The sequence below is a fragment of the Marmota marmota genome, unplaced genomic scaffold (assembly GCF_001458135.2).
Source record: "Marmota marmota marmota unplaced genomic scaffold, marMar, whole genome shotgun sequence".
Lineage (NCBI taxonomy): Eukaryota > Metazoa > Chordata > Mammalia > Rodentia > Sciuridae > Marmota > Marmota marmota.
Genome location: NW_026000019.1, coordinates 27783477 through 27787111, shown reverse-complemented (window position 1 = coordinate 27787111; position 3635 = coordinate 27783477). Strand labels below are relative to the sequence as shown.

The window sequence follows — 3635 nt, the reverse complement described above, 5'->3', positions numbered from 1 at the left end:
GACTGAGAATAGAGAGATTGGAATGCTGAAGTAGGGTTGCCATGTAAGACCTTCATGTCCACATGGGAAGGGTCTAGAAGGTGTGCCCTTCACCACCACTTTAATAAACAGATTTGTGAGGGGAGCACCAGCAACCTGGAAGAGCTCTATCATTGTTCTTCTCTGTATGCCAGACCTTACGGTGGGAACCACAGTCACTCAATTGAAAAACTTAAATGTGATCAGTTATAACTGGATCCAGGAATGTCAGGGGCCAAGTGGTGGCATTCAACTTCTAAAGGCAAAGTGAGAGCACTCACCATAGTGGATGACAGAGGAGAAGCAATGAACAGAATGGTCTGACTCATGTAGATTTATGGGACTGATTAATCATGGTGGTCCCAAAAGTTATAAAGATGGGAGACCTACTAAATTCCTACTCAACTTAGATAAGCAGAAAAATTCCAAGGTAAATATACAAAAGTTTACCTTGAATCATAAGAATAGAGAATCACAAACCCTCAAACTGATCCCAGACTTGAGCTAGTTTATGGATCCAAAACCCCTTGAGGAAGAACCCAAAAATTTTAATGTTGATCTTTCTCCCATCCTTTCCCAAAATGGCCTATGGTCTTTAACTGTACATTGGTAAAAAGGAAATAATTCTAGGAGATCAAAGTAGAGTCTTATGGTAATCAGCAGGTCAATGGAATTTTAGCCAAGGTCCACTCACAGTGGGTCCAGTATGTTCCTGAATCCATCCTATGTCTCTTTCCCCAGTCTCAGAATGTATACTTGGTATACATATACTTAGCACTTGGAAGAACTTCCACATTGGTTTCCTACCCTGTGGAGTGAGAGCTATTAAGGTGGAAAAGGCCAAAAGAGAGTTATTAGAGCTGCCTTTATCTGAAAAATAGTAAATTATAAGTAAAGTATGTCCCTGGAAAAATTACAGAAATTAGTGGCACAATCTAGAACTAGAAAGATGCAGGGTTGATATTTCTTTTTTTTTTCTTTTTTACTTTTTAATTTTATATCATGTGCGTTTGTTATAAATAAAAAAAATCATCTATTTTTAAAAATACTTATTTGTTTGCATTAACACACTTCAGCAAAGAGGAGGAACTGGCATTCAAATATGGCTAGCTAATCATGACCATGTTAATTGTACAGACTTTTCTTTCTTATTCTTCGGTACTGAGGATTGAACCCAAGGACTTGTGCGTTCTAAATACACCTCAGCATTGAGCAACATGCCCAGTCCCCAAAGATACTTTTCTAAGCAAACAGTTCTTACATATTATGAACTTGGCACTGAGCTAGGTGCCATAAAGAATAAACATAAATCGGACAGAATCGAATCCCTTTAAAAGGTGTAGTCAGCGAGGAGGAGGGAGAAGGACGTGAGTAATGTAGGAGAACACTGGAATTCTCTTCATGTGTCCATTTAGTTTTGCTGTCCTTTATGGAGTTAGTTCATGCTTCTTGTCTTGACAAGTCTTAGAAATCAACTAGAAAATATATATTTTATAAATGAATTTGATTACTAAACAAAGTATTAAATATATCAATTCTAGACTATCTTTATATACTTCTGCAGCTCTTTCTACCCTCTGTTTCTGGGTTCTGTCATTTTTTGTTATGAAAAAGAAGGCATGGAGGAGATCCTAAGCAGGTGGACTCTTCACATCTTTGCTCCATTTGATATGTGTCTGTGACAATGAAACCCAATAGGTAGCAGAGGTGCTAAAAGCCCCAAACAATGAGTGTGGGGTGGGGAGATCAGAGGGCATTTCACACAGCAGGCTGGGTAAATTTCTAGTCCTTACTGAGGATGGAAGCATTAGGGTGGAGGAGGCAAAAAGATTATTTGCATGAAAAATGTTTTGCCTACCACTTGTTGTGATTCCCATTTATCTGTAGTTATGTTTTAAAAGCTGCTTCCTAAGGAAATTCTTCCAGCCATTTCTCAAAGTAGTTTTTGTTTGTTTGTTTGTTTTGTTTTTGTTTTTTTGTTTTTTGGGGTTTTTTTTTTTTGGTTTTTTTGTTTTTTGCAGGAGGGAAGGGATTGTCGAAAAATTTAAGTCATCTTAAAGGACAGAGGTTTAGAAGCATTTCATTATTGCAATGATCCAAACCCATATATGTCATTTCTTCCTCAAAATCCCACTTGGTGCTCTTGCCTGGCAGGGAGCATTGCTGGTGAGGATGGGGGGTGTAGGTGAACAGAAAGGGGTCTTCCTGTGGTGGATGGTAAGCGAGAGAAGGAACGTAGCTGTTGAAATCCACAGGCACTTTCTCTTCATAAAGCTCGCCCCCTGGATTTGGCCATAATGGGTGGCAGCTAGTTTTGGCAGCAGGTGGTTCCAGGGGAATCTGCTGGGGAAAGTTCTCCAAAGAATTCTGGGAAGGAAAGAAGTCACAAGGCCAGCTGGTCAGAGGAAAAGGATAATTGGGACAATAGTTGTCATTGAGAGGGCTTCTCCCCAAAGCAGCGTTTTTATTCCATGCTTGCAGATTGTCATAATCTGAGTAGACTCCAGAGGCAGAAGGCTGAAACAGGTCTCCACTATTGTAGATCCTATTACTGGAAAATCTGCATTTTTCATACAGCTTAGTGGGGTCTAAGGTGGAAGTCGGGTCTGCCAGATCAGTGGTTCCCCCTGAACCATAACTCTTGGAGAAGGATAAGCAATCATTCAGTGAATTCGGCTGGGGAGTGTTAGCTATTAAATGTCCACTGTAACTGCCAGGCAATTGGACACCTTCCTGGAATGACCAAGTTAAAGGTAAACTTCCCTGACTTTGTGTTTCACCTGGAAGAGACTTGGATCCTGGGTTCCCCTTCAGCTTTAGGGAGACAGAGGCAGGTGCCCCATGCACTTTCTTCATTGCTCTTCTTGCCTCAGCTTCTAACTTGGTTTCTGGCTTTGGATGATCATGCTCTCCCTTTGACTGGAAGAATATGAAGCGTCCATCGTGTCTCCAGAAGTTGGTGACGGGGAAGCCCCCATGGCCTCGGCAAGGAATCAGCTTCAAAGGCCCATTACAGTTGGGACAACTTTTCTTCTGCTGCTTCTGCCGGGCTTTGTCACAGATTGCAGGTCTCAGGTAGACCTTGCGCCCCTCCTTGGTAGAGCAGTTGTGGCCGCACACCACCACACCCAGACAGGACTTCTTGAGGATGCGAGAGTTGTGGTTGTTAGTGTTGCGCATGGCCCAGCTGCTCAGGTGCCGCTGTGCATTCCTGTCTTCTGAGCTGTATATGTGCTTCACATAGGAATCTGGCCACTCCTGGAACCAGTCGGTCTTTTTCACATTCTGTGGCAGTTTCATGTCATTAATGTCCCAGTTTAATACCTCTTTGTCTTCAGAATCAAAGTCTTCAGGTTCCATGATAAAGTCAGGTCACCCACACGTTTTCCTCTATTCAATTTCCTTCAATTTGAACTTGAGAATTTGCTCTCAAAGGTTCTTGATATAGATGGATCAGCCTTCTGACTTCTTATCCAGATGTAGACAATATTGTCAAGAACTCATCTCCCGTTCAGGTCCCAGTAAGTTCTGGTCATTTTCCTGTTCCCTATTCCAGGTCAGGGTACACTATGCTAATGAGCTCTGGCAACAATCCAATCAAAATCTAGATGCTCTCA

At 41.8% G+C, this 3635-nt stretch overlaps 1 protein-coding gene across 1 annotated transcript; it reads right to left on the bottom strand.

Annotated features, from left to right (window-relative positions):
- Nucleotides 1–1172: 1172 nt before the first annotated feature.
- LOC107147492 (chorion-specific transcription factor GCMa-like) lies at nucleotides 1173–3635 on the bottom strand. The gene has a single exon (XM_015491990.2). The coding sequence runs from the start codon at nucleotides 3376–3378 to the stop codon at nucleotides 2068–2070; it is 1311 nt and encodes a 436-aa protein (XP_015347476.1). The 5' UTR covers nucleotides 3379–3635; the 3' UTR covers nucleotides 1173–2067.

Coding starts and splice junctions, on each gene's coding strand:
- LOC107147492 (XM_015491990.2), bottom strand. CDS start 3,378: ATGGAACCTGAAGACTTTGATTCTGAAGACAAAGAGGTATTAAACTGG.